The 27,112-nt window shown below is 36.5% G+C and overlaps 7 protein-coding genes and 1 pseudogene across 18 annotated transcripts; 7 read left to right on the plus strand and 1 right to left on the minus strand.

The window, feature by feature from the left end:
- The first annotated feature begins 1,248 nt into the window (after positions 1 to 1,248).
- Positions 1,249 to 2,374, plus strand: LOC105974128 (LEAF RUST 10 DISEASE-RESISTANCE LOCUS RECEPTOR-LIKE PROTEIN KINASE-like 1.3). Its single transcript, XM_012999197.2, has one exon. The coding sequence runs from the start codon at positions 1,256 to 1,258 to the stop codon at positions 2,246 to 2,248; it is 993 nt and encodes a 330-aa protein (XP_012854651.2). The 5' UTR covers positions 1,249 to 1,255; the 3' UTR covers positions 2,249 to 2,374.
- Positions 2,375 to 3,154: 780 nt separating this feature from the next.
- On the plus strand, positions 3,155 to 4,225 carry LOC105975254 (LEAF RUST 10 DISEASE-RESISTANCE LOCUS RECEPTOR-LIKE PROTEIN KINASE-like 2.4). The gene has a single exon (XM_088821708.1). It carries the CDS (start codon positions 3,283 to 3,285, stop codon positions 4,120 to 4,122), a length of 840 nt encoding a protein of 279 aa, XP_088677834.1. The 5' UTR covers positions 3,155 to 3,282; the 3' UTR covers positions 4,123 to 4,225.
- Positions 4,226 to 4,428: 203 nt separating this feature from the next.
- Positions 4,429 to 5,583, plus strand: LOC105975262 (LEAF RUST 10 DISEASE-RESISTANCE LOCUS RECEPTOR-LIKE PROTEIN KINASE-like 2.7). The gene has a single exon (XM_013000444.2). The coding sequence runs from the start codon at positions 4,576 to 4,578 to the stop codon at positions 5,458 to 5,460; it is 885 nt and encodes a 294-aa protein (XP_012855898.2). The 5' UTR covers positions 4,429 to 4,575; the 3' UTR covers positions 5,461 to 5,583.
- Positions 5,584 to 8,535: 2,952 nt separating this feature from the next.
- Positions 8,536 to 11,451, plus strand: LOC105975272 (Protein kinase superfamily protein). Its single transcript, XM_088821706.1, has 4 exons — positions 8,536 to 9,451; positions 9,653 to 9,679; positions 9,781 to 10,125; positions 10,353 to 11,451. The coding sequence occupies exons 1-4, from the start codon at positions 8,650 to 8,652 to the stop codon at positions 11,249 to 11,251; spliced, it is 2,073 nt and encodes a 690-aa protein (XP_088677832.1). The 5' UTR covers positions 8,536 to 8,649; the 3' UTR covers positions 11,252 to 11,451.
- A 630-nt stretch (positions 11,452 to 12,081) lies between these two features.
- On the plus strand, positions 12,082 to 13,006 carry LOC105975283 (uncharacterized). The gene has a single exon (XM_013000466.2). It carries the CDS (start codon positions 12,360 to 12,362, stop codon positions 12,816 to 12,818), a length of 459 nt encoding a protein of 152 aa, XP_012855920.2. The 5' UTR covers positions 12,082 to 12,359; the 3' UTR covers positions 12,819 to 13,006.
- A 3,724-nt stretch (positions 13,007 to 16,730) lies between these two features.
- Positions 16,731 to 19,440, plus strand: LOC105975293 (uncharacterized). Its single transcript, XM_088821707.1, has 5 exons — positions 16,731 to 17,357; positions 17,562 to 17,598; positions 17,902 to 18,138; positions 18,646 to 18,693; positions 18,818 to 19,440. The coding sequence occupies exons 1-5, from the start codon at positions 17,062 to 17,064 to the stop codon at positions 19,214 to 19,216; spliced, it is 1,017 nt and encodes a 338-aa protein (XP_088677833.1). The 5' UTR covers positions 16,731 to 17,061; the 3' UTR covers positions 19,217 to 19,440.
- CRS1 (maize chloroplast splicing factor-like protein) lies at positions 17,864 to 26,749 on the minus strand. 11 transcript variants are annotated; one of them, XM_088821699.1, is made up of 10 exons: positions 25,602 to 26,720; positions 25,006 to 25,414; positions 24,625 to 24,755; positions 24,012 to 24,362; positions 23,786 to 23,942; positions 23,361 to 23,650; positions 23,194 to 23,253; positions 22,415 to 22,551; positions 21,417 to 21,706; positions 19,789 to 21,330 (listed from the first exon to the last, which is right to left on the minus strand). In XM_088821699.1, exons 1-8 carry the CDS (start codon positions 26,508 to 26,510, stop codon positions 22,510 to 22,512), a joined length of 2,349 nt encoding a protein of 782 aa, XP_088677825.1. In that variant the 5' UTR covers positions 26,511 to 26,720; the 3' UTR covers positions 19,789 to 21,330; positions 21,417 to 21,706; positions 22,415 to 22,509. The 11 variants fall into 11 exon arrangements, with proteins under 11 accessions (XP_088677831.1, XP_088677829.1, XP_088677825.1 ...); XM_088821697.1 differs by having other exon boundaries at positions 20,901 to 21,330; positions 21,417 to 22,328; positions 25,602 to 26,749; XM_088821705.1 differs by lacking the exons at positions 19,789 to 21,330; positions 21,417 to 21,706 and adding an exon at positions 17,864 to 18,103.
- Positions 19,894 to 22,458, plus strand: LOC105974119 (LEAF RUST 10 DISEASE-RESISTANCE LOCUS RECEPTOR-LIKE PROTEIN KINASE-like 2.1; annotated as a pseudogene). Its single transcript, XR_016033069.1, has 2 exons — positions 19,894 to 20,710; positions 21,132 to 22,458. The product of XR_016033069.1 is annotated as an LEAF RUST 10 DISEASE-RESISTANCE LOCUS RECEPTOR-LIKE PROTEIN KINASE-like 2.1 (transcript).
- Positions 26,750 to 27,112: the final 363 nt, after the last annotated feature.

The following is a 27,112-nucleotide window of genomic DNA, read 5'->3' on the forward strand; positions in this document are numbered from 1 at the left end:
TTGTGTAATTAATTTTCAGACTTGAGGAGGTCTAGCTTTAATTACAGTTAATCTCAAGGAGATAACTGTAATTTCTCAATATTATTATATTAATATAATTAATTAATTTGAATATTGGTAGAATTTAGTAAATTTGAAGGTTAATTAGTTTTTTTGTTAAGATATGCAACTGCTAAATATTCTGAAAATTCAACATTAAAATATACACGTAGATATCTGTAATTTTTTTTTTTTTTTTTTTTTTTGAGTAAGATATCTGGTAATTGTAGTACGAGGTATAGTTGACGACTTAATGATATATAGTATCATAATAATTAGTTAATAGCTCTAATAATTGAAAACAAAATCGCCTCCACTTTATTAAATACTCAACTAGAACAGAGGCTGCTCCATTAATGAACAAGCCTAAAAAGTCAAACAAGATTGACATTTTCTTTCATCTTTCCTGTCGACCAATCGGTGCTGGAGTCAACCAATCATTGGTGGAGTAGTATAGGGTTCAAAGGGGGGCATTGGCCCCCAACAATTCTCGAGTTCCTATATTTTATGTAGAAATTTAAAAGAAAATCATGTATAATTGATAATATCAGTCCCACTTATAAAAGTTTTAATGCATTCGATCTCCCAAAACTTAAAATCCTGACTCTAGTGTTGCCAACTCTTAACAATCTTCAATTAATAGTGATGTGAATCATGTGATCATAAATCAGTATTTGAAAATTTAATATTTATTTTTGTTTATACGTCACTATAGTTTTAATCTTTAAGCTCGAGTAATTCGAAATCGAGCTATATACTATGATATAATTCAAAACCGAGCTATAATTATTTTTCTTTTTATGATTAAAATCTAGGGCAAATTACTGCCACCCCTGGGTATGGCCAAATTATGAAGGAAAAAACCCTCTTGTTTGGATAATTTGATTATTTAGCAAAACAAATCACATATTTAGTTCGGTAAACAGTATGAAATTTTGACGTATCAAAATTTCGGTTCGGTTCTACAGAAATAACATCCCTAAATTTACCTATAGAAGGGTCTTTTCGTAAGAAAATACATAGTTGAGGGGTGGCTGTAATTACCCAAACATAAGTGGAGATTTTCGTAATTTGACCATAACCAGGGATGACCGTAATTTGTCGTTAAAATCTAATAATAAGTCTCATATGTAAATTCATTTATTTTTATTTTGTCATATATATAAATGTCACACTATGTATCTAAAATTCTAAATAGGGGAGGAGGGCATGAAAAATGAAACTACTGTACTTCTCAACTACAAAAAGTTTCACACTGATTTTGCTCGGCATAATTCTGCCATTTTCAATCCTTAATCTTCCTCCAATTTCATGTTTCCAAAACGAAACGCAAACGAGATGCAGAGATCTGTTCAACTGCGGTGAACTCACCGGAATCGGCTACCCGTTTTGGGGCGGCGATAGACGGGAGGAATGCGGCTACCCGCGCCTACAACTTGACTGTGAAAATGCCACAACCACCAAAATAAAGATGAACGGCGTAGAGTATCGTGTTTTGGAGTTGAATCCAGAAACTCAAATAATCAGGATCTCCAGAAACGATCTCTCGCGGAGCTTCTGCCAACATGAATTCAAAAACTCGTCTCTGGATTTTGGGCTTTTCGATTTCGCCGGCGGCGGATACGTGAATCTGACGTTTCTGTACGGTTGCCCGGCGCTGGTTTTACCGGTGCCGAACCAATTCGACTGCCCGGTGAAGGGGGTAGCGGAGAGAAATGGGTATGTGGAGTTTGGGACGATGCAGCTTCCCGGGATGTGCCACGTCAGCGTCGTGGTTCCGGTGAGCTATGCGTCTCTGGCGAATTTCAGCGATGTGAAGGAGGTGGTGGAACAGGGGTTTGAGGTGCGGTTCAAGGTGGTGGAAGGCGGCGGAGCGTGCGGTGAGTGCCGGAGTTCCGGTGGGAGGTGCGGGTACGACGTTGCGCGGAAGCAGTTCGTTTGCTTTTGTCCCGATGAGTCGGTGGCGAAGTCGGAAACATGTGTTGCCGGCGCGGTGGCTGTTGCCGAAAATTACAGCCCTCTAGCATCCACGACGGTGGTAGCACCCGCAGCATCAGAATCAGGTACAGGTACGCACGTACACATGTACTTGTATTTTTCTTTTTTTCTTTGTTTCTTTTTTTTTTTAACATTAAAAAAAAATTATATAAAAAATTATAAAAATATAAAAAAATTATATATTGTTATCATGTATAAGAAAAATAGCTAAATATTAAATACATACGACATCAGATTGTCATTTGACGAAATTGCATAGAACATGAGTCATGGCGAATGCATATCTCTCATGCAACAAAATATGAACACGTTAAAATTGTGTGACGTCACTTTTCTTTGGTGTTTCTGCATTAATACTTGGGAGTTGGGGTGTAGTTGGTTGAGAATAGGGGTCTACATGAGTCGAGCTCGAGCTCGAGTCAAATTTGGTGAGCTCGAACTCAAGTCGAGTCGAGTCTCGAGCTTTTCTCGAACCAGCTCATCGAGTTCATGAGCCGGCTCAGCTCATTTACACCTTTAGTTGAGAAGAATAGGGTATTATATAATAATAATATATCTAGATTCAATTTTTTGGAGAAATAGAAATAGTTTTTGAAATAAAAATCATATGAAGCTTAACTTGGAGGTTATTGTTATTTTTTTTAGCGAAAGTGCTGTGGTTTATTTTTTGAGATAAATTAGTGTTTTTTTTTTTCACCACATTTTCATGATTTACCCAAACCATCATGTTCGATTCCGACATACACCATCGTATATAAGACGTATTCGTAATGCATACGATGATGTTGTGAAAAGTCCAAAACACCCCCAAAGGTAAGGTGCATCAAGACTGAAAATCTCAATCAAACATCACTTACTAACTCCCAACCAACAATGGTGGATCCCCTGCCCGAAAAATTGTAAAGACAACGTAAATTGCCAATTGATTAAACTTACGAGGGATTAAACGTAAAAACGATAACAATCTTCATTTGTTTAGTTAGGTAGAAAACGCTCAACAAACCGTCATCGTCGTGTACTAGTAGTATTTTCTATGCCGAAATTAAGTGCTCTCAAGTTTAAGTTGGTTACCCATTATTTTCCTATGTATTAAGTGCAATGTGAGTACCCACTAACTTCAATTGCAAGAGAAAACGTGTTTCTTTCAAAGTTAAACTCCATTAGTTAATCTTCATTATCTCATTAACAAATATACTAATCAAGAATCTTGATCTGTATCACCAGCCAAACTACAAATCTTCCTTCATGAATTCCCAAATCTTTTCATGGCTATTTCCCCACCTCCATCTCATATTCATCATTGAATTCTTGATTATTTTTTACCAATCCACTAATGTATCCACAAATCAAGAAGATTTTTACCGAACCTGCGTCAACAACACCTTTAGCTGTGGAAACACAATCACTAGAATCGGGTACCCTTTTCGTGGGTCCCGCGACCCGCCCTATTGCGGCCATCCGAGTTTAGTCCTCGACTGTGATGATCGAAACAACGCAACCACCATAGATATCATGAACTCAAAGTATCGAGTGCTCGAAATTCACCAAACCTCACAAACTATGAGGGTTGTGAGAGAGGATATCATGGAACGAACCTGCCTGCAAGAAGTTACTAACGCCACTCTGGACTACACTCTCTTCGACTATGGTGCTGCCTACACGAATTTCACGTTCTTGTTCGGCTGTCCTCGGTCGAATCTTCCTGGCTTAATAAGCCTTACTTCTTGCGGGAACTCCGAGTACGGTGGCGTTTATGTAATTCTTGGAATGCGGGCCCCGGTTAATTGTAATTCAAGTGTTGTGGTTCCGGTGGACGTAACTGGAAACTGGGGCGTGGGACCCACGAACACGACCCGGTTGGAAGAAATTGTCCGACGGGGTTTTGTGATTAGGTGGAAGATTAGTAGCAAAAGTTGCAGTAATTGTACCGAGTCGGGGGGTCGTTGTGGGTATGATCTCGAAGCGAATCGAACGACTTGTTTTTGCCGTGATCCGCCGTACGTTTCTGACAAGTGTTCAATGGCTAGTGGAGCTTCACCAGCCAATAGATCACAGCCGGGTAAGTATATATATAGTGATTCTTAGTAGACACATTTTATTTTAAAGTAAATAATTAAGAAACTGGGATTATCTAACTTAATTGAGATACATGTAATCAATTGATAATAATACTAAAAATACAGGTAGCTATCTACTTTTATTGACTTGTTTGAAGTCTTGAAAAGCACTAATATTACCCACCTAATTAAGCTGGTTAATTTTGACTAAACTCAACTTAGCTACCATCCATTCAATTTCCTAATCCTTATTCAGAAGAATTTAACTTGGAACAAGTCTTGCTGCTCCATTCCAACAGAAGCTTCCATTTGTTGAAAAAAATTCCACAAAGTAGCAACCTTTTTCCAATTCCTAAGTCATTCTCTCCCGTATGTCACACGTTAAACACGAAGTCCGGTAACACACTAATTCAACCCAAATACGATCGTATCTTTCTCCAAACATCATCATAACTCTTTCCCCCTCCATCCCCGAAAAAAAATGGAGCGAAAAAACGAACCGAGAATCCTCCCCTTAATCCTGACAAGCCTCGTTGTATTCCTAGGAATACAACCCTGTCTATGTCAAAACGATGCGCAGTATGAAACCTGCAGGCAGCCGTTTCGGTGTGGCAGTAGCAACACTGAATTAGCGTATCCCTTCTGGGGGGGCGACCGGCCCCCTGCCTGCGGCTATCCGGGATTCGAGCTCAACTGTGGGGGCGATATCCCCTTGCTCAACATGCCACCGATATCGTATTCGTATCGAGTCTTCGATTTTAACAACTCCACGCAAACTGTTAGGGTCTCGAGAGGAGATCTTTGGAACAACATTTGTCCACAATTTCTCTTCAACACAACCTTAAATTTCACCCTCTTCGATTTTTATTCGGATGCGAATGATCAGAATATTACTCTGCACTACGGCTGTGGCCTGAATCAGTCGCCGCTGAATCCTCCAATGTTTCCCAATCAGTTCAATTGCGATGTGAATGGGGCAAACAGCTGGAGTTGGTTTCTTACGAGGGATGCGTCGGCGCTCGGAGTTGGGGTCACGTGCAGTTATAGTATCTCTGTTCCGGTGAATCAAACTGCGGCGCGGGATTTGGGAGTGATGGAGACCACATCGACAACATTACTGCAGTCTGCTCTTGCGAGTGGATTCTCGATCCGGTGGTCGGCGGAGAACGACAACTGCGATGCATGTGCCACATCCGGCGGCGCGTGCGGGTACAATCGGGATGCGGCGTCTTTTGTTTGCTACTGCAGCGACGGGCGTAGCGGTAGCAGCTGCAGCAACGATAGTACTCCACCTGGTGGAGGGAACGGTACGTGTAACTCATTCCTCGTTTCTGTTTCTTCGTTTTTTTCTAGTACGTTGCTGTAGTTCCGATTTCTCGCCGGAGAGGGTACTGGTCGGAGATTCTCCGGTAACAGTGCCCTGATCCTAATTTTCTAGGGCTTTGATCACGAAATCTTCGGGTTTGCAAAAATTAAATTAAATTATAAAAAAAAATGTTCATAATAAGAGATTAATTTAAATAAAAATTGGACTATGATTCTCCAAATTATAGTAAGTCAAAGTTTATGGGCTATGAAGTCAATAGATCACATTATAATTCCTTTTTGTGCAGATCAATTTGGTCACTAAAGTAATTAAATTATAATTTGCAATATTATTCTATATTTCTACCTAATTAATAAAAACTAGTAATTGTCCCCGTGCGATGTACGGGGCAACAAATTACACTGTTTTGATGTTGTAAGAATATAAACAAACGTTTGATGTTTCATATGATCAAAATATTGTTATAATCATTCATTAATAATTCATCAGTGGAACATTACTAAGTATACTACACAACAAACAAAAAAACAAAACAAATAACTTTACTGTTGAATAATTTTCCAAGCAAAATTGAATCAACTAATACCATTAGATTGAAAAATTGAACCAAAAACAAAATCATCAACTATGTCTTTCATGTTGAGTTTAAAAGTAATTAGATTTAATAACTTACTTAACCTAATCAAAACTAAACTATCGACAACATACCAACGTAAAAGGCCATCTATACATCTTGCATCGTAATTAAACTCTTCTTCACTGCCTCGTTTTGGTCCTGTATTGTCAATTGAATTAACAATTATTTTGGAAAATTAAGAAACAAAATAAATATAAACAATAAATTAAATATCCATACAAACAATATGTCTTGAAGGCCGACCTCCAATAGCTTGTGGCTCCGCCCATTTTTGCTTAGTTCTCTCCAATCATCCATTTCTATAACATGTCCAATAACATCTAAAAGGAAATAATTGTTATACACAAAATTTGAAATCTTTGGTATAAATTAATGAAACACATAATTTAACAAAATGAAATTACCTATAAGCCATGATGGAAAAAGATGCAAACTAATTACCACACAGTCAATAGGATGAAGAAGAAAATAAGACAAAAATTCTAAAGTCGGGTTACCAAAAGAAGAAGCCTTAGGTAGGATGAAGAAATAAAATTCAAATGTTGCAGAGGTGGATATAAATAAGAATAGCAAACACAAACGTGCTGAAGTGGAAGAGAGAAGTTGAAAGTGTTAAGAGTCTTAAGGGAAGTCTTTGGGAATCGTCCATCTTTGGGAATACGATAATTAGTATTTTTATCATCAAAAAATAATATTTAGTGTTCAGATGTTTATGGCTGAAAATTAGGAGATAAAATAATATTTAGGAGATTTAATTGCTTGTGCATAAAATATGAGTGATTTGGCTGGTCCGGGCATAAAAATTGATAGAAATCGAAAATAATATTTATGAGATAAAAATCTGATAAAAATCGAAAATAATATTTAGGAGATAAAAATTTGATGAAAATCGAAAATAATATTTAAAATAAATATTTAGGAGATAAAAAATAGATAAAAAAATCGAAAAATAATATTTAGGAGATAAAAATCTGATAAAAATCGAAAATAGTATTTAAAAAAATATTCAAGAGATAAAAATTTGATAAAAATCGAAAATAATATTTAAAATAATAATAACGAAATAAAAGTTGATAAAATACGAAAATAATAATTATAATAATATTTAGGAGATACAAATATGATAAAAATCAAAAATATTAGTTAAAATAATATTTAGGAGATAAAAATTTGATCAAAATCGAAAATAATATTTAGGAGACAAAAATTTGATAAAAAATGAAAAATAATATTTAGGAGATAATTTTTTATAAAAATCGAAAACAATATTTAAAATAATATTTAGGAGATATAAATTTGATGAAATTCGAAAATAATATTTAAAATAATATTTAGGAGATAAAAATCGAAAATAATATTTAAAGTATAAAAATCTGCTAAAAATCGAAAATAATATTTAAAATTATATTTAGGAGATATAAATTTTATAAAATTCGAAAATAATAATTAAAATAATATTTAGGAGATAACAAATTGATACAAATCAAAAATAATATTTAAAATAATATTTAGGAAATAAAAATTTGATAAAAATCGAATATAATATTTGGGAGATAAAAATCTGATACAAATCAAAAATATTATTTAGGAGATAAAAATCTAAAATAATATTTAAAATAATATTTAGGATATAAATTTGATAAAAATCGAAAATAATAAAAAAAAATTACAAATATGACATTAAGGTTTCTTAGGGTTGCCCTAGCGTTTCTTTCTTTTATATATAAGAAAATATTACAAATATGACATTAGGGTTTCTTGAGTTGCCCTAGCGTTTCTTTCTTTTATATGTAAGATACTCGAAAACAATATTTAAAATAATATTTAGGAGATATAAATTTGATAAAATTCGAAAATAATATTTAGGAGATAAAAATTTGATAAAAATCGAAAACAATATTTAAAATAATATTTAGGAGATAAAAATATGCTAAACATTGAAAATAATATTTAAAATTATATTTATGAGATATCAATTTGATAAAATTCGAAAATAATAATAAAAATAATATTTTGGATATAAAAAATTGATACAAATCGAAAATAGTATTTAAAATAATATTTAGGAGATAAAAATTTGATAAAAATCGAAAATAATTTTTAGGAGATAAAAATCTAATACAAATCGAAAATAATATTTAGGAGATAAAAATCTAATAAAAAACAAAAATAATATTTAGGAGATAAATTTGATAAAAAAAATGAAAATAATAAAAAAAAATTACAAATATGACATTAGGGTTTCTGAAGGTTGCCCTAGCGTTTCTTTCTTTTATATATAAGATAATAGCTACAATGTAACTTCTCTCTTCACCATTATTTTAAACACAGGTTTACCTAATCCCCATCTTTGTAAGCAAATAATTGAATCATTAATCCTAGAATAATCTTTCACTAATCTAGTTAGTTTTATTACACCATAAAACTTATTAATTATATAATCGTTACCATAATAAAACATAAAAATAGGCAGACAAATTATTATGTACCAATTTCCCGGTCAACCAAAGGCAGCTCCAACGTTCAAATATTCGTCAAACAAACAAAACTAACAAAAACGAAAATGGCTTCTCACTCATCACTCTAAAACAATGCCAACCTCTATTTTCTCTCTCTTCATCGCACTCACCACCGCCGCCGCCCTCCTCCCGGCGGCGTACTCCCAACCAACCACCACCACCTACCCCAACTGCAACCGCACCTTCTCATGCGGCTCGATCACCAACATCACCTACCCCTTCACCGGCGGCGACCGCCCCTCCCACTGCGGCCACCCAGACCTGGCGCTCACCTGCCGGAACGACGCCGTCACCGAGTTGACTCACCTCTCGCTCACCTACCGCGTCCTGCAACTCGATCAAACCCAAAACACCCTCGTCCTCTCCCGCTCCGACCTATACAACAACACCAGCCCGTCGGGATTCCGCAACACCACCCTCAACGCCACCCTCTTCTCCTCCGACGAAACCCTAAACGAGGACCTCACCTTGTTCTACGGCTGCAACACCTCCGCCATGACTTTCAAACCGTACAACCTCTCCACCTGTAATTCCGCCGGTCTCAATTTCACCGACGCATACCATTTGATCGGGCCGGTTCCCCGTGACCCGGTTCTGAATATCATACACTGCAGCGAAAGCATAGGTGTCCCGATTTTGAGGGATGCCGGCGATCGGCTCACGAGTTTGAGGCTTAGCCTCGGGGAAGCGTTAATGCAGGGGTTTAGTGTGAATTACACGGTTCCTTTCCGAAGATTGTGCTCCGAGTGTGGTAGGTTGGGTGGCGAATGCGGGTTTGACTCGGTTACGGGTCAACTCGTTTGCGTTTGCGGCGATAGGCCTTGTCCTTTCGCTTTGGCACCCCCCCCTGAAGGTAGCCCAAATGCTACCGAAGGTAATTTGCGGATGTCGAATGTGATAAGTTCTCGATTATATATATAAGTATATATCGATCGAATTTATACTTGTGTTTTTAGTTCGATCTCTAATTACTTACCGTGTATGTAATGCACACTCTTTTTAGTATGGTACATTGTGGTGGCATTTACTCTCTTATCACACGAACTAACACGTTCGTACCGTTTGGCTACTGCAGGTAATAATGGCTCGAAGTTGAAAATTGGTACGATAATCGTTCATATGTATATATATTCTCCAAATCGAACGAATTATCTCGAGAATCGAAAAACTTACCCTCTTAATAATTACCGTCGACAAATTCAGGGCTTCCGATAGGTGGTGCAGTTCTTGCTGGTGTCGGACTCGGATGGTTAATTTTCTACTGCAGGCAACGGAGTAAGCAGCGCCATCAACGCCTTGCGTCTCGATCAACCGAAGCTACGAGCAAGGAAATTACAAATCCGTCGAGTAGCAAACCTCTCTCGACAACTCTTTCAACTAATTTCAGTACAAGTGTCCCTTCTTATCCGTCTTCGAAATCCGATCTTGGTAGGGGCAGTGCGTATTTTGGTGTGCAGGTTTTCAGTTACGAAGATCTCGAAGCAGCTACCGATAGTTTTAATCCTTCTCGAGAGCTCGGAGATGGTGGATTTGGCACCGTTTATTATGGTAAGAATAAATACAAGCCCTGCTTATCTATCATTTCCTATATTTAGGCGCCGGTTGGTTGCTAGGGTTTACCATGATTAATTAGGTCGTTCGACTTTATTGGATGTTTGGTTAGACCGATAACTTTCTGGGCCGACTCTCTATATTGTGGAAAAAATGGCTAATCTTATCTTAGAATCGACTCTCTACCGTATATATACTTACGTACACGTACTATATTCAAACAGGGGTTTTGTCCGACGGTCGTATAGTAGCCGTGAAACGCCTATACGAGAACAACTTCAAGCGCGTGGAGCAGTTCATGAACGAGGTCGAGATCCTCACCCGCCTACGCCACAAAAACCTCGTAGTCCTATTCGGTTGCACATCCAGGCGAAGCAGAGAATTACTTCTCGTCTACGAGTACATACCCAACGGAACCGTAGCCGACCACCTCCACGGAAAACGGGCCGGGTCAGGTCTACTGTCATGGCCCGTTCGCCTCAACATCGCCATTGAAACAGCCGAAGCGCTATCTTACCTCCACATATCAGACGTCATTCACCGAGACGTGAAAACCAACAACATCCTTTTAGACAATGATTTCCACGTAAAAGTTGCTGATTTTGGTCTTTCGAGGTTATTCCCGAATGATGTCACTCATGTATCGACCGCTCCACAAGGGACACCTGGCTATGTGGACCCTGAGTACTACCAGTGCTACCAGCTGACCGAAAAGAGCGACGTGTATAGTTTTGGGGTTGTTTTGATCGAGCTTATATCTTCGTTACAAGCGGTGGATACAAATAGGCACAGGCACGATATTAACTTGGCCAATATGGCGGTCAACAAGATTCAGAATCGTGCATTGCATGAGTTGGTTGATTCGAGTATTGGGTTCGAGACGAATGTTACAGTGAGGAGAATGGCTACGCTGGTTTCGGAATTGGCTTTCCGGTGCTTGCAGCAGGACAGAGAAACGAGGCCTTCGATGGAAGAAGTGGTCGAGGCTTTGAGAGGGATCAAGAATGAAGATATGAATTCACATAGGGTTGATATTGTGGATATATTAGTGGACGGTGATGTGGGCCCGCCTGGTTCGATCGAGAAATCGGGTGGTGGGTCCACGCCGAATTCTAGTGGGTGAAGGTAAATTATATTACATTGTCTTTGAGTTGTGAGAGAAATTTGATGGTGTTTAATTAATGTATTTTGCAATGTTTATTTGTGTGTAGAAATTACACTGGTTTTTGACAACAGAATTCTGAGGGAATGTACATATTACATGGAGATTACCTACCTGTGAACATTTAACTACCTATTTTTATATAAATTTATTTTACCTTATTAATAAGTATTTTAATATTTATATTGAGAGAAAATATTATTTTAAAATTGATATGTATCGAGACGTGTGAGTAAGAAAAGAAAAGTGGGATTGAATTGAACTATTGAAGCCTAAAAAGACACACTTCTGAATTATTATTCCACTTCCACTAGCGTCTGCCTTTCTCTCTCTTGTCTCTCTCTCTCTCTCTCATCTTTTTTCTTTATTTTATTTTTTTAGAGAAATGGAAAAAAAAGAATGTATTTTCTAAACAAACATTAAGCCCTTCTTTGGTCGGTAAAAAAAATAAAATTAGTCAAGATAAAATGAAACAATCTAATGAAAAAATCGAACTATTTTATCGACTCAAGATGTCCAACAAAGAAGTTTCAAAAAATGCAAGATAAGTTATAATAAGATAATATTTGCAGTTTGCAGATCGACCAGATAAGTTATTCAGACACAAAATATCAAATAAAATTCCAATTATTTAACTAATAACGACTAGTTTCCCACATGGCCAAGAATGATTTTCTTCAATTGAATTACTAGAAGGGAAATAAAATTATATTGTAAATAATAAAAAAATATTCCCACTCAAAAGTTTATCTAATTTGTAATTTGTACCTCACTCACTTCCATACTTGTAGAATTGCTTTTCACATATTCCAAAAAAGCACACAACACAATAAAGAGAGAAGCAAAGAACAATTCCATGACCACTCCTCCTCACAAGATGCCCAAATTTCTCTTTACTCTTTTTCTCTCTCTTCACCCCTTAAATTAAACTATTATTTGTTCATTTATTTATTTCTTACCCCTTGAAATAAAACTATTATTAAATTGTTACCCCCTTTTCTCTATTTTTATTGAATCCATCGACCTAAATTGGATTCTCCGTAAAAACCAGAAATCATCTGATACAAAAATGGCAACTCTGCAGAAATTCAAGCTGTTAGCGACTCAGTGCGCAGTTGCCGCCAGCCCAACCAGAAGCCCCACCGCCAGTCCAGTAATTTACCTCCGCCGGAGGCGAACGCTGCGGATGCTGCTCAGCCGCGCCGGAGGGGGGAGTAGGAGGAGGCTGCCTCCTCGCTGCGGCGACGCGTCGCCAGATCGGAGGAGGTGCGGCGGCGGCGGCGACGAGGAGAGGTCGCCGGAGAAGAGTAAGGAGTTGATGGTAAGCCGGAAGCTCAAGGATTTGTTCGTGTCGTCGCCTCCGGCGTTGGGGGAGAGGCTTTCGGAGAATGTGAGGGAAATGCTGCTGCCGTCGGGCGGCGATTTGAGGAGAGGCGTCGCCCGCTCGCTGCGGCCGCTGTCGGCGACTCTCCGGCAGCGGTTGTTGAGGAGAGCGTGGCGGCCTGTGCTCGTCGCCATACCTGAGTGACACGTGGCTAAAATCTGTAGGAGCAACATGAGTATCAATTTTGTTTTTCTCTTTTTTTTGTTCTTTTTTTTTGCTTATTTTCTTTTTTAAAAATTTGATGATTGAAAAATATCAAACTTGAAGTTCATCATTTTCTGAACTCTGTAATTGAAATTAATTTTAATTTAAATTGATATTTTACGTTTAAATGATATTTTACTTTTACTTTTTCAAATTAAGGCGTAAAAAGAATAAAAAGAACATGGAAGAAAGAAAGGAAAAAGGGTAAAAAAGCTTGAATTATAAAATAAATTATTATAAAATTGTATAATCTTTATGTTCATTAATTCTAGGGTAACTTACGGTCAAGATAATTTGAAATTACCAAAATAATCCTCTCATGTTTGAGTAATTACAATCACTGTCTACTATGTATTGACTTGTACATTCATTTTTACGGTTTCAAATTTACCTATTTAATAATGGGGTTTTCCGTAAAAACAAAATACATAGTTGCCGGTTGTAATTATCCAAATAAGAGGGATCTTTTTTAAATAGAAGAAAAACAGTTAATCGTTACAACTTGTGCATATAATTATGTGTCAACAAGGTTGTAAAAAGCGGTAATCGGGTCGGAGGCGGTCAGACACCAATCCACGATTAATCGATAATAAATTGGAAATAAATCAGTTTTTAAAATTTAATATAATATATTTCTAGATATTATTTATAAATACTCAAATCGTATATAAAAAGATATTTAAACACGGTTATATCACCATCATGTATATATCCTAATAACATAATAACATGATAAAAGTTTAATAATAATAAGATTATAATACATAAATATCCTTATAAAATAGGAATTATTTCACAAACACCCCTCATATGCATTGTCCAATTAAGAGAGGTCCAATTCTTTTTCCCCTTTTTAATATAAATCCAAAATATCTTTTAATTAATCATAAATAATTTAATTCACTTTTATACCCTTCACCTAACCCTATACAATCTACGTTCTCAATCTTTCCTTTTTCTACATATTTCTCTTCTCTCTCTTATTTTAATAGTAGCGGCCGTTTCATCTCTTCTCTCATTATCGATCTCATTAAACTCTCCTAACCCGTAGCCGTCTCTCTCTTTTCTCTTCTCTCCACAACCCACACCCACACCCTCGCAGCCCCCACCGAACGACCACACCCACACCCTGGCGGCCCCACCGGACGACCACCCCTTTTCATCGGAGACCACACCCTTACCGATGTCCTCATCCTCGGGTATGAAGATCTGTGCGTCCCTCCATCGTTCTCAATATTTAGTGGCGTGATTCACCGAAGAAGGTATGTGGATCGTCGACTTCATTTTTTCACCGCAAAGTTTAGTTGGTTTCATAATATTTTTTTGTTATGCGTTTATAATAATTGGAGAAGTAGGGAGAAAATATGAATAAAAATAAAAATTAATTATATTAATATCTCCTTTCAGTAATTGATTGTTCCAAATTGAAGAGACACCAATTCTAATTCTTTATCATAGTTGTCAATATTAATCTCTTCTTATGCAGTAGCACATTGTAGAATCGGACTTTCCATTATATTTTCTTGAATTAAATCTTATATGTTTGTTATTGTTCTCCTGTTATATAGTATAGTGAACTTCGTTGCAAGTCAAGGACGTCGCGCGGTCTCAGATTCTTCGGTTCTCGGTCTGCCCCTTTGTCAGGAGAGTGAAATCATTATTATTGTTTCTACCCGAAGCTCTTGGCCAATCACCAATCGTGTCCGTGGGATTACAAAAGTTTTCCCAAAAGGTTGCGTTGGATTGATTGAGCAATACGAGGTTTGAAGTCTGCGTATTAGCCTCAGAGAAGAAACTAATGACGGGAAAGGTGGAGTGGTTTTCAATAATTATGTACAGATTTTTATAATGGTTTTCAATATTTTACATAAACCACTATAAAAATATGTACACAAATTATAGTGGTTTTCAATAATTTTTGTACAGAGTGGTTTTTATGTTGACATAGTTGTTATACATAGTGGTTTTCAAGTTTACATAGTGGTTTTCATGTTTATATAGAGTGGTTTTTATTTAAAAAACCGGAAAGAAAATTAAAAAAAAAATTAAAAATTCGAAATCAAGAAAAAAGAAAAACAATGAAAAAACGAAAATTAAAATAAAACCATTTTTTCAAATTAAAATAAAAAACATGAAAAATAAAAAAAAGAAAAAAAATAATAAAAAATAAAAAACGGAAAATAAAAAAAAAAAAAATTACAAAATTTTATTTTAAATCTAAATAAAGAAAATCATTAAACAAAATAAAAAATAAAAAATAAAAAAAAAAAGGGAAAAATTACAATTTTTTTTTTCCTTTGGTGCAAGGGAAAAAAAACTGAATGGCGTGATGAGGGGAATAATTTTTGAAGAAGATTTGGGTGTAGATTATGGGTATAATTTTTTTAAAATTAAATAATTATACTAATTAATAATTAGTAGGGGCATATATGGTTTTTTAGGCCCATTGGATTTATCTCAAATATCATTTTTAAATAAAGAATTTATTAAAAATTAAAATCCCAATGAAGGGTGTTTGACATGTAGCCCCTATAAAATATAAATAAGAAGACATCTTTTTTTAATTTACATTTGTTGTTGAACATATCTAGCATACATCATTAGTTTTTTAACAATAACAGTTAACATAAACAAAATAAAACATAAACTCATATTTTTTTATTAAAATTCCAACTTTTAGTTTGAATTAACTAAAAAAAAAAAAAAAAATTGACCGATTTTTGCCACCGAGTTTGACCGCCTAAAACCGCCTCATAGGCAAAAAAAAATCAAATTTTCAACCCTTTACACTAAAATCGTAAAGGTTTGGGACCGCCTCTGCCTCGAAGACCGATTAATCGGCCGCCTCGGTCGATTTTTAGAACACTGTGGGTCAGGATTACTAGGAGTTCACCCGGTCACTAAATCGGCCGAGCCGTACAGAACCGAAAACTCGGTAGGTGTCGAATACCGAATCAGAAATTCAGTTCGGTATTCAATAACGTTTTTTTTAATTCACATTTTGAAGAGGACAAAAATACCCCCAAGACGCCACTATTATTGCGATTGGTGGAATTCTACCTAAATTCTAGGCTTGATCCAACAAACACGTATGCACGTATAAAAATTTCTACAATGATAAAAAGATAGTCGTAACTAATAACTATAATGATGAATTGAGATGATGGTGGCTAAGTTTTGACTTTGAAATATTTTACACAAAAAATTATATAATAATTTTAGAAAAATTATATAATAATTTTAGAACCGACCCATCTAAATATATAATAATTGCATTATAATTTCTAATCGAAATGAACTTATATCGGTACATTTTAATACGAGCCATAAATAAATTTAACATCATCATTTATCATACATGTGTTATAGTTGGATATTGTTAAGGGCGGAAATCAAACTGATCCCATCAAAATCAACACTTTTGGAAAAAGGAAAAAGATTTTTTTGAAGCAAAAAATTAATTTTAATTATGTAGAAAAAAATATAGTAGTAGGGATTACAAATTTGAATGAAAAAACAGTTCAAAATTGGTGAAATTTTGAAAAGTCCACTTTTTATTCACCTATAATACAAAATGCACGATAATATTGAATTGTAGTTGTAATATTTTGGAATTTATTTTCTTGAAATTTTGAAATAAAGAAATAAGTTTAAAGTTCAAATTGAATCAGAAATTAGAATTTTCAAAATAAAAAATGAAAACCATTGTTCTTAAATAATTTTTTTTAATTAAAATTGGCAAAACTTAAAATAAAATAAAATAATAAGAATAATGTACTATTTTATTTTGTAATAAAGTAATTAATTTATTATCCAGTTATTTAAACAAACAATTTAAAATTCCAGTTCCATGTAATCAAAGCGCATGTCTGCTCCATTAAAACATTCGAGCTGATAACTAACCCCCCACCCACCCCCAAATTCGGCCAATACGTCTCAATACATACATTCCCCCGCGTTTCCCCACGCGCCGCCGTCGACTCCACCTTTCCAATATTTTTCATCTTTTTTCCATCTATCCGGCGACCAGGCTATCTGTTTACCAACAAGGAACGAACAGATACAAAAAAAAAAAAAAAATAGTAATCGATAACCCTAGACCACCGCAAAAAGTACAAGCTTTCCTTTATGAATCGCGCAGCAAATTTATTGAGCCGCTGCAAAAAAGGGAACAATCGCGAGAATGGGCGGGGTCACGTCGTCGATCGCAGCTAAATTTGCCTTCTTTCCGCCGACCCCGCCGTCGTACACGGTGGTCGCCGACGGCGGAGCACTCTGCATACCGGAGGTGCCACGGAGAGATGATATCGACGTTCTCAGGCTGAAAACTCGTCGAGGAAATGACATCGTGGCTGTCCACGTCAGCCACCCCAAGGCCACCGCCACCGTGCTTTATTCCCATGGCAACGCCGCCGACGTCGGCCAGATGTATGAGCTGTTCGTTGAGCTCAGCCTCCGCCTCCGCGTCAATCTTATAGGGTAAAGTTCTCAGTTTTCTTAGCTTTACTAAGTTGAATTTGTCAAAAAAAAAAAAAATTAAAGTTATTTCTGCCATTTTTAGTGGATCCATTTAATAGATTGCACAATAGATCCTAGGTTATTTCTACACACACCAATGTGGGTGTGTGGGTGTTTGTGAAGAAGCATAGTATAGACCTAATCTCTCGTGACGTTTATCTTCAGGTACGACTACTCGGGTTATGGACAATCGAGCGGAAAGGTTAGATGCTAATGTTTTTGTTTTCGACTTCGTTGATTTGATGTCGGGTGTCTCAGTGTAGCAATCGAAAACCTGAAATACTAAAAATACCCCGTGCAGAGAATCAATTGAAAACCTGAAATACTAAAAATATAATGGGCTGCATCGAAGAATTTTTTTTTTTTGTTTTGTTTTCTTTATTCGATTAGGTGTCTTAGACAAACTCGGTGTATTCGATTATTGAAATTTGAACTCTCTATGTTTTCAGATGAATTAGGCCCTGTGATGATATGATGCAAAACCATACATTTTTCTTTGAAACAGCCATCTGAATATAATACATACGCAGACATTGATGCTGTATATAAATGCCTCAAGGAGCAGTATGGCGTCAAAGACGAACAACTGATACTGTACGGTCAATCTGTCGGCAGCGGTCCCACATCTGATCTTGCCTCGCGTCTCCCTAACTTGAGAGGTGTTGTTTTGCATAGCCCGATTTTATCAGGGCTGAGGGTCTTGTACCCTGTAAAACGTACATATTGGTTCGACATTTACAAGGTAATAAAAAAATTAATAATACATTTTATTGCACCTTTGTTATGTCTTCATCTATTCTATTAGCAAACTAGGGGTGAAAATTGGAACAGAATTTCCGATTTCCGCCGATTCCGATCCGATATTTTCCATTTTGGAATATTATTTTTCATTCTGAATTCTGAAATTTGGATTTTCGATTATTTCCAAAATTATTTGGATCGGAATTGGAATATGTATGAGATTACACTTAAAATACCAATATTACTCTGTACTTTATATTTTAGGTGACAAAAATTTGGAAATTTCCAAATTCCCGATTCCGATCCAAAATTTTCCGATTTTGGAACAATTTTTTTGCTTTCCAATTTCCGGTGTTCCGATTTTTCTAAATTTTTTTCGAACATAATTGGAATTAGTTTTTCATTTCCAAAAAAAAATGATTTTTTTCCGAAAGAGCTAATTCCAGTACGATCCGTCCGAGTTACACTCCTAACGCAAATTGACACACAAGTTCTCTTTTAATAACAGAATATCGACAAAGTCGGTGCAATAAACTGTCCAGTTCTTGTTATTCATGTAAGTTTTCCTTCTGTTTTACGTTTCCATACGTCTTCTTTTTATTCGCCTTTCATCTTAAAATGGTTAATATAATAGTTGAAAGTTAGATAATTCGGTGCTAATTGTGACTTTCACATATTAGGGAACTGCTGATGATGTTGTTGATTGGTGCCATGGGAAGCAGCTTTGGGAGCTTTGCAAGGTAAAGTACGAGCCTGTCTGGATAAAAGGCGGCGGGCATTGCAATCTTGAACTATATCCCGATTTTATTAAAAAATTGAAAAAGTTTATACAAACACTCGGAAAATCAAAACCGTTACTCAATGACTCTGTGGCAACATCACTAGATTCCGACAGTAAGAATAAATCTGGCGAAAGCGATAATAACACGGACACGTTTGTTGAGTTGCAACCAGAAGTTTCTAGAAACAGTTTGGACAGCCGGCTTGACAAGTCGAAGAAGTCAACCAAGCCTGAAAAATCGAGAATGAGTACAGATAACGTCGACTGGTTCAGGAGAAGAAAAGGCTTGATCTGGTGATATAATATTAAATATTTATTACAATGAGAAGCTAATGTTACAACACTATCTATGTCTGTGCGGATTGACAAAGTATGTCTCTACTGGTTGAGCTTTGGCTCCTATTTATTAAATTATATCTCGATTTTTATATCATTCGATCCCGATAAATATAAAGAGTAGTTTTACCCTGTAAAATATTTTGATGTGAGCATATTGTGGTTTTTACTGTTTGATTCCCTCAATTCTGTGTAATTTATTTTTCCAGTGTTTGATTTGACTTTGTTTTGTGATCTATAAATTCAATGAATAATATTTTACCCTCAAAAATATTTATTTTAAGTTTGAAAGACTATTAAAACATATCTCAAGGTTGACTTTAGTCTTATTTGATCATTTGTTATAAAAATATGATATAAACAAAAAATGAACATTTAAAAAAAAAAAAAAAACGTTGAATATTAATAGTTGAATTTTCATTCAAATGTGAGTTGGAAATTTGCAAAGGAGACGAATTCCACCAATGTAGTTTTAGTTTCCGCCTAATCTGTGTGGGGAAGAACTTTCTTGTGTTAATTGTCACTGAATGAAAGTTCAATTCAAAGTCAGCTTTAAATAAAAATAAACTTTGTTTCCACACACTACACAGAGCTGGAGGGAAAGCCTATCTCAAGTCAAGTTCATAACTAAAACCAAATATGGAGCGAAAAATCGATCAAAGAATCCTCCAGTTAATCCTGGCAAGCCTCGTTGTATTACTAGTAATACAACCCTGTCTGTGTCAAAACGATCAGCAGTACGAAACCTGCAGGCAGCCGTTTCGGTGTGGTAGTATGAATACCGAATTAGCGTACCCCTTTTGGGGGGGCGACCGCCCCCCTGCCTGCGGCTATCCAGGATTCGAGCTCAACTGTGGGGGCGATGGCCCCTTGCTCAGCATGCCACCGTTGTTGTATCGAGTCTTCGATTTTAACAACTCCACGCAAACTGTCAGGGTCTCGAGAGGAGATCTTTGGAACAACATTTGTCCACAATTTCTCTTCAACACAACCTTAAATTTTTCCCTCTTCGATTTTTATTCGGCTGCGGATGATCAGAATATTACTCTGTACTACGGCTGTGGCCTGAATCAGTCGCTGCTGACTCCTTCAACGTTTCCCAATCAGTTCAATTGCGATGTGAATGGGACAAACAGCTGGAGTTTGTTTTTTACGAGGGAAGCATCGGGGCTCGGAGATGGGGCCACGTGCAGTAATAGTATCTCTGTTCCGGTGAATCAAAATGCGGCGCGGGATTTGGGAGTGGTCGCGACCACATCGACAACATTACTGCAGTCTGCTCTTGCGAGTGGATTCTCGATCCGGTGGTCGGCGGAGAACGACAGCTGCGATGAATGTGCCAGATCCGGCGGCGCGTGCGGGTACAATCAGGATGCGGCGTCGTTTGCTTGCTACTGCAGGGACGGGCATCGCAATAGCAGCTGCAGCAACGATACTCCACCTGGTGGAGGAAACGGTACGTGTAACTCATTCTTCATTTCTGTTTCTTTCATGTAAACTCTCTTTATTTCCTTCATGTTTGTACTTCACAGAATTGCTAAACTTTTAGGGCATCCTCAACGGAAGTCCTAAATCCACAAATTTGCATATTTTAGAGACTCGAGCAAAACAATCATCATCAATGGAGACTTTACAGAGTCTTCAAATTTAGAGATTTTCGATAAAGTCTCTAACTTTGGGATTTTTTTTTTATACTGTAGAACAATTTTACAGAGCCCATCACTACACATTTTCATATATAAAGACTTTGACGTCAAAATCAGTTTCTACCGAATATGGAGAATCACAACTCTCTCTCTCTCCTCTTTTACATGGCCTGCCTAGAAGAGGAGAAAGATTTGTTCATCTCCTTATAATTACTACCTTTCTTCATTCAGGATCTAAACGAGCGCTTTCAAATCTGCACAAGTATATAATAATAGGAGTATCACTCGGTAGCGGTATTGTCATATTATCCATGATCATCTTCTTCTACACCACAAAACAACGTAAAATGCAAAAGCTCGACCAAGAAAGCAATCAAAACGTCGACAAGTTCCTACTCACACATGGTTCCCTCGCTCCAAAAAGATACAGCTATAAACAAATCAAGAAAATAACGAAATCATTTACAGACAAGCTAGGCCAAGGTGGATTTGGCACTGTATACAAAGGCAAACTACCTGAAAATGGTCAACTTGTCGCAGTAAAGATCCTAACCAAGACAAGTGATGACATCACAGAAGATTTCATCAACGAAGTCGCCAGTATAAGCAGAACCTCCCATGTCAACATTGTCAATCTTTTGGGATTTTGCTACGATGGAAAAAACAGAGCTTTGGTGTACGAATTTATGCATAACAAATCTCTAGACAAGTTTATTCACAAAAATGGATCGGTCGATCCTGACCGTTCATTGGGTTGGGAGAAGATGTACGAAATTGCGGTAGGTGTTGCTCGAGGGCTCGAGTACCTGCACAGGGGTTGCAATACGAGGATTGTTCATTTCGACATCAAGCCTCAGAATATTCTCCTCGACGAAGAATTCTGTCCGAAAATATCCGATTTCGGGCTCGCTAAATTGTTCAAGAAGAAGCAGAGTGTATTGGAATCCATGCTTGGGGCAAGAGGGACTATTGGATACATTGCTCCTGAAGTGTTCTCGAGAAATTTCGGACGGTTTCTCATAAATCCGATGTCTATAGCTATGGAATGATGATTCTTGAAATGGGTGGAGAGGGAAAATTCGATGAAGTCGAGGAAGTAAAATCGAGTGACGACTATTTTCATGACAAGATTTACGAGCGTGTGATAATCAAGAACGAGGGATTGGATGATATTGTGAGGAAGGACGAGGAAGAAGAAATTAGCGCGAGAAAAATGTTGTTGGTTGGGATTTGGTGCGTTCAGACAGCTCCGTCAGATAGGCCGTCTATGACTAAGGTTGTGGAGATGTTAGAAGGAAGTCTTCAATCTATACCTATTCCCCCAAAGCCATTCTTTTCTTCTCCTAAGTTAACTAAATCGCAAGTTTCCTCTTCGTTTTCTATAGATGTAGTAGAGATGGAAAATTCTGTTGTAGTTTAGCCAAAGGGCTGAGAATTTGTTCAAGGGATAATCGGAATTAGAATTATTGTTTGCATTAATTGTATTGGAAATGTGTATGTAAATATGAACATACCTTTCGCATGTGTTGAATATGTTTTCGATGCCGTATCACACACCAAAGAGACTCCAGTGGGTTCACAAAACAACAATATGTGTTGAATGGGCTAATCAGCTTGTCCAATCAATGCCCTTTTTTTCTAAAAGCTCAGCCTGCAAATTTGTGCATCAAGTGAATTAAAATTATAACAAAAAAGACAGGGGGACTGAGATTAATCATCCATAATACTAGGCAGGTGGAAAAAAAATAGCTAACACTTCCAATTTAAGCAGTTGATTAGAGAGATAGGGGTGGAAATGGGACATATCGGGGTTAGCATTTTCAGAAAACAAATCCATTTTTGTCGGAAGTAGAAAACTAATTTCAATTCCTTTCCAAAAAAGTTCGGAAAAATGGGACATCGGAATTTGAAACTTGGTCCAAAATCCAATATTTTAGGATTAGAATCGGAGAAATTCAGAATTTTCATTTTTTTATATTCACCTATAAGTATAATTTTTGGGAAAAAAATATTGGGATTTTCTGAAATTAGAATCTCAGTAATCGGTATTTAATATGTATTCCAGTTCAGTTCCAAAAATATCGAAATAATCGGAAATCGGAATGAAAAATGTTGTTCCAAAATCATAAATATTCAGACTGAAATTGGCGGAATTTGGAAATTCCATTCCAGTTCACCCATAATCAGAGACAGTGCATACATATTATGTCATAATTTAACTATATGTAAAACAAATCTCTAAAAACTTTGAGCAAAGTGGCAAAGAAAAGAAAAGGTAAAGAATGTATATTACCAGCTTGCGTCTTAGATCACCGATTGCCTGCTGTCTTAGACTAGCGAAGAACTTCAGTGACTATTGAAGAGAAAAATCCAAAGGAATGTCAGCCAAATTAAAAAAATATATATATTATATAAAATATTTTTTTTGCTCGAAATATTGATAAGCTAAAATATACTTACTCCAAGTCTTTGGATTTCAACTGACTTAGATAACGCTTCTCGTTTATTCAGTAAATTTATAGATGCTAACTTTGGACGTTTATAGTTTTTCCCACGATAAACAATTATAGCATGGCCTTCTTTAAGTTTAAGAATCGAAACCAATATACCACCACTTTCCGCCTCGACAAATTTAGCTGTATACAAAACCCGTGACAACTTTTTCTGCATTGTAATAACTTTCACGATTTCTCTGTGCTTCCAGTGTTGATGCATTCCTTCTATTACACCATCATAAACCCCACGTCTCCCTGTAATCGTAACATATTATATTAAATGAAAGCATATACGGATAAGAATCAAAACAATAAAGGGAAAAATAAAAACACAAAATTGAATACTAAAAAACATGATAAATGCCCCTTTTGTTTTTTTAATTCTCTTACCAAGCACTAAACAACTATCGGACTTCAATCCCATTTCCCGAAGCAATTCTCTCTCCTCTTCGGATATGGTTTCCACGTCTGGATCTTGCTTGGAAAAACTCGACTCATTTTTCAGTTTGTCTAATACTTTGGCCGATTTCTCTATCTTCTTCTTAAGCTGCAAGCAACATATTATGAGTATCTATTTTACAATTTTTAAATGTGTAAAACAAGAAATAAAACTTACGATAGAGAGCTTTCGTTCTTGATTTTTGAGTTCCTTTTCCAATCTTTCCTTTTCTGCTTCAACTTGAACTTGAAACTCGGTCTCTCCTTTTTTCTCCTTACTGATTTCTGAATGAATACTATGGAATTCTGATAAAGTACCGAGAAATCCGGAGTTATTCAAATTTTCGTCAGTGATAGAAAAGTTTTTGCTTGCTTTTAGTCTTGCGGCTTCTTCTTCGAGTTGGCATTTTGTCAGCTCCATTTCTCGTTCGGCCACTAATTTTGCAACTTCAGGGGGAAGAAAGTCATTCCCTCTATAGAGAATTATCAAGAACTTGTTACGCAGTAAAAGAACTCCGCCAGTGAGATCCTGCATCAAATTAGTAGTAGAATACTTTAAATAATAGATATAACAAAATCAAGAAACAATTTTCATATTTCCAAATTTCTTTTCGGTATAAATTGATACAAAACCAAATACAGAATGATGAACGCATTAAACATACACTAAGCTGACACCTTCTTGTGTTAGAGGAAATTTTTATTGCACGAATAGTATATGACAACGGACACGTAATAGCATAAGTTTGAACATTATTAGAAAATAACGTCGAAATTTTGATCACACTTGCCTTGAGTTCATTAGCCATTTGCTCATTGTCTGTGTTCTGAACACCCCATTTCACAGCAATCTTTGCTATATGGCATTTTTCCCACAATTTTAAGATAGCTACAGCTAATCCTTGCAGCTTCCGGTTTCTTCCTTCAGAGTAAGAAACATTTACAAACATTATAAGAAAAAATGAAAAGAAAATTAATTTAAGAAGCAAACATAAAATAGCAGAGTGTATATGCATGCTAGTGTAATCAACTAAATTTCCGGGATCAAAAAATGAAACTTCCAAAAAAAAAACCCAAACGTAAGACTGCATGAAAATGAAACCTAAATCCAAAGCTAATAATGAATCAATTCAGAATGAAGTTTCACAAAAACGGGAGGAAAAAACAGATACCAAGAACAAAATGAGTGGGTAAAGGTCGAGCAAGCTTCCTCAAATATGTGAGTTCATTGTCTGTAATCTTGGCTCTAGTAGAAGGTGGAGAAAGCCTAAAAGGTGTCTTAAATCCAGGAATAACTTCTGGAAGTAAGTCCCCGTCGACTGGCAAAGGCTTTTGCATCCACCAATCAACAAAGCGTGGGCCCAACCCGTCCAATAATCTATCAGCTTCCCTCTCGTATAGTGATGTCATGTGTATACTGCTTTCCCATTCACTATCTCTTCCATCACAACTTTCTTGGGCAATAGCCGTGGTATTTCGGTAAATATTGCGAAATTGTTTTGGACCGGACTTATAATTGCACCCTCTGTAAACAGCTAGGAATTCTTTATTACTCCAAACGACAAGCCCTCCGGTTTTCATCTGCTTTGACAATAAAGTAATAAATTACGTATGCCAAAATAACAATTTAAGAAGGAAATGAAACCTAAAGAAGATTATAGAGACTGAGAGAAAACATATTCCGTATTCCGAATAATGAGAAGTAACTAAGAATAATGAAACGAATGAACGATTTTCAGAATAATGAGAAGTAAGTAAAACGCGTCACCTCGATGATTTCTCGAGCTCTATCCATATTCCGACATAAAGGAAGATCGAAATTGACCAATGCAAGCTCATTATTTCTCCAAAACAAACTAACTTGATCGACAACAGATTGAGTCACACCAGCTTTCTTAACCTTTACCCATTTCCTTATCAATGCAGCTTCTTCTTTCAACCTTTCGAGCAACACTGGATCGAGGCTCGACTCTGCTGATGTCACTACTTTCTCCTTCTGTACCCTCCTAATAACAACTGTCTCATCACTCTCCCATGGCATTTTTTTCGATTTCGCTTCATTCTCAGCCTCTCCGAAAGGTAAATCGAATTCATCGATTTTCAAATTCCACCGTGCTTCTTTCGTATTTTCCTCGACTTCGCCTTTATCTCCCCAGAGGGCTCCCGGTGCGAATTTGAACTTGAGATTTTCTAGGTTTTTTCCCGGTTCTTCGACATTCTGGGTATCCTGGAGTTTCTCGATGCCTTTATAGATTTTCTTCATCGCTACCTTGCCTCTTGCACCTCCGACTTTTCCGGTCAAATCGACGTCGGGATGTCCGCCGCCGGTATGTTCGCCGTCATTTCTGCCGGCGGCGAAATGTTTCCTAGTCCTTGTCCTCCGCGATTCGAGGATTTCGCTCGGCTTGACAAGGAGAGGCCCACTCATCCATGGAGCAGTGGGGGCTTTGATTGTTGAACGTGAATGCGGAATATGCTCTGGAGATTCCTTACGAGAATCTCTGTTTTCGTGTTCGATTTTTGCGCTGTTGCTGCCGTTAGCGACGGAGCTGCAAAAGGTGATGAAACTGTATGTAAAAGGAGCGGAAAGGAAAAAAGCAGATTGAATTTTGTTAGGGTTGTGAGGGAAAGGGGTTATGGCGTTCGAGAAATTGGGGAGAAACGGAGAGGCAGACATTGAATTGTTTTTTTTTTTTTTTTTGAGAAGGTGGATTGAACAAAAAGAAATTGAGATTGAATTTGATTTATTTCGAGGTTTTTCTGTTTGCCGGGGGTTGGAGAGTGGTGGCGCCACCACACCTACACGGTGGTGATGTGAACTGTTGAGTGTGCAGCGTCGTTTTGAGGTGGAGAGCGGAGTTTTACTTTATCTGCTTTCTTTCGATTTGGTAACCGTTTTATCTGCTTTTCGTAATTAGCACTTCCAAAAAAATTCAAATTATTATTAATAAAATTAAAGTATAATTTTTAGAAAAAATAATAATAGAATTTTCAAATATTAAATTAAACCAGAAATTGGATTCTCATATGCAATCCAATTGCCATCGGAAAAAATAAATCGGAAATCAGAATTGCTGGAAATTCAAAATGAAAAACATTGTTCAAAATCGAAACTTTTAGATCAGAATTGGAGAAATTCATAAATTTTGTTCCAATTTACACCCAGAGTTAAATTTATGGATGAACAAAAAGTAAATATAAGAAATAATATTAATTTTTTTAGGAATATTTATATATAAATTGTTATTAATTTATTTACCAATTACAAAACAAACCAAA

Source organism: Erythranthe guttata, chromosome 8 (genome assembly GCF_056151865.1).
Source record: "Erythranthe guttata isolate IM_541 chromosome 8, IM_541, whole genome shotgun sequence".
Classification (NCBI taxonomy): Eukaryota; Viridiplantae; Streptophyta; class Magnoliopsida; order Lamiales; family Phrymaceae; genus Erythranthe; species Erythranthe guttata.

What these genes read in the sequence shown, in the direction of transcription:
- LOC105974128 (XM_012999197.2), top strand. Translation starts at nt 1,256, where the DNA reads ATGAAACTACTGTACTTCTCAACTACAAAAAGTTTCACACTGATTTTG.
- LOC105975254 (XM_088821708.1), top strand. Translation starts at nt 3,283, where the DNA reads ATGAATTCCCAAATCTTTTCATGGCTATTTCCCCACCTCCATCTCATA.
- LOC105975262 (XM_013000444.2), top strand. Translation starts at nt 4,576, where the DNA reads ATGGAGCGAAAAAACGAACCGAGAATCCTCCCCTTAATCCTGACAAGC.
- LOC105975272 (XM_088821706.1), top strand. Translation starts at nt 8,650, where the DNA reads ATGCCAACCTCTATTTTCTCTCTCTTCATCGCACTCACCACCGCCGCC. An exon ending in TAGCCCAAATGCTACCGAAG is followed by an intron (nt 9,452 to 9,652) that starts GTAATTTGCGGA and finishes TGGCTACTGCAG; the next exon opens with GTAATAATGGCTCGAAGTTG. An exon ending in ATTTGGCACCGTTTATTATG is followed by an intron (nt 10,126 to 10,352) that starts GTAAGAATAAAT and finishes ATATTCAAACAG; the next exon opens with GGGTTTTGTCCGACGGTCGT.
- LOC105975283 (XM_013000466.2), top strand. Translation starts at nt 12,360, where the DNA reads ATGGCAACTCTGCAGAAATTCAAGCTGTTAGCGACTCAGTGCGCAGTT.
- LOC105975293 (XM_088821707.1), top strand. Translation starts at nt 17,062, where the DNA reads ATGGGCGGGGTCACGTCGTCGATCGCAGCTAAATTTGCCTTCTTTCCG. An exon ending in CTCCGCGTCAATCTTATAGG is followed by an intron (nt 17,358 to 17,561) that starts GTAAAGTTCTCA and finishes GTTTATCTTCAG; the next exon opens with GTACGACTACTCGGGTTATG. An exon ending in ATGGACAATCGAGCGGAAAG is followed by an intron (nt 17,599 to 17,901) that starts GTTAGATGCTAA and finishes TCTTTGAAACAG; the next exon opens with CCATCTGAATATAATACATA.
- CRS1 (XM_088821705.1), bottom strand. Translation starts at nt 26,510, where the DNA reads ATGTCTGCCTCTCCGTTTCTCCCCAATTTCTCGAACGCCATAACCCCT. An exon ending in GAGCTCGAGAAATCATCGAG is followed by an intron (nt 25,415 to 25,601) that starts GTGACGCGTTTT and finishes TTGTCAAAGCAG; the next exon opens with ATGAAAACCGGAGGGCTTGT. An exon ending in AAATGGCTAATGAACTCAAG is followed by an intron (nt 24,363 to 24,624) that starts GCAAGTGTGATC and finishes AATTTGATGCAG; the next exon opens with GATCTCACTGGCGGAGTTCT.